The 500-nt window shown below is 40.2% G+C and overlaps 1 gene segment (V, D, J or C); it reads left to right on the top strand.

The window, feature by feature from the left end:
• Positions 1-65: 65 nt before the first annotated feature.
• Positions 66-499, top strand: LOC106530800 (Ig kappa chain V-IV region Len-like; the record flags this gene model as incomplete). The annotated part of the segment is given in 1 exon segment: positions 66-499. A coding segment is annotated over 1 exon segment (414 nt), but the record flags the coding sequence as incomplete, so codon positions are not given.
• Position 500: the final 1 nt, after the last annotated feature.

The following is a 500-nucleotide window of genomic DNA, read 5'->3' as shown; positions in this document are numbered from 1 at the left end:
GGTGAGACCCTCTGATGGAAACAGGTTCATTAAAATGGACTGCTCTTCATAGATTATTTTAATTTTCTCCTGATTGGATAATACTTCTTTTTTCTAAACGCTGGATATGTTTCAATAACTTTTATCCTTTTTCATGTATTTCAGGTTCATCAGGAGACATTATTGTGACTCAAATTCCTGCAGCTCAGTCTGTTGTTTTAGGAGACAGGGTCAGCATCAGATGTAAAACCAGTCAGGATGTTCACGTTTGGAGTGGTTACCATCTTTTAGCCTGGTACCAACAGAAAGATGGACAAACTCCTGAGCTCCTTATTTATCGTGCCAGCTATCGAGCATCAGGGACTCCAGATCGTTTTACAGGCAGAGGATCAAACTCTGACTTCAGTCTGACCATCAGTAATATTCAGGCTGAAGATGCTGCAGTTTATTACTGTCAGAGTGAGCATTATATTAACAGTCAGCATCTGTTCACACAGTGAGAAACAGTCGTACAAAAACCG

Source organism: Austrofundulus limnaeus, unplaced genomic scaffold (assembly GCF_001266775.1).
Source record: "Austrofundulus limnaeus strain Quisiro unplaced genomic scaffold, Austrofundulus_limnaeus-1.0 Scaffold561, whole genome shotgun sequence".
NCBI lineage: Eukaryota > Metazoa > Chordata > Actinopteri > Cyprinodontiformes > Rivulidae > Austrofundulus > Austrofundulus limnaeus.
This window is presented reverse-complemented; position numbering and strand designations above follow the sequence as displayed.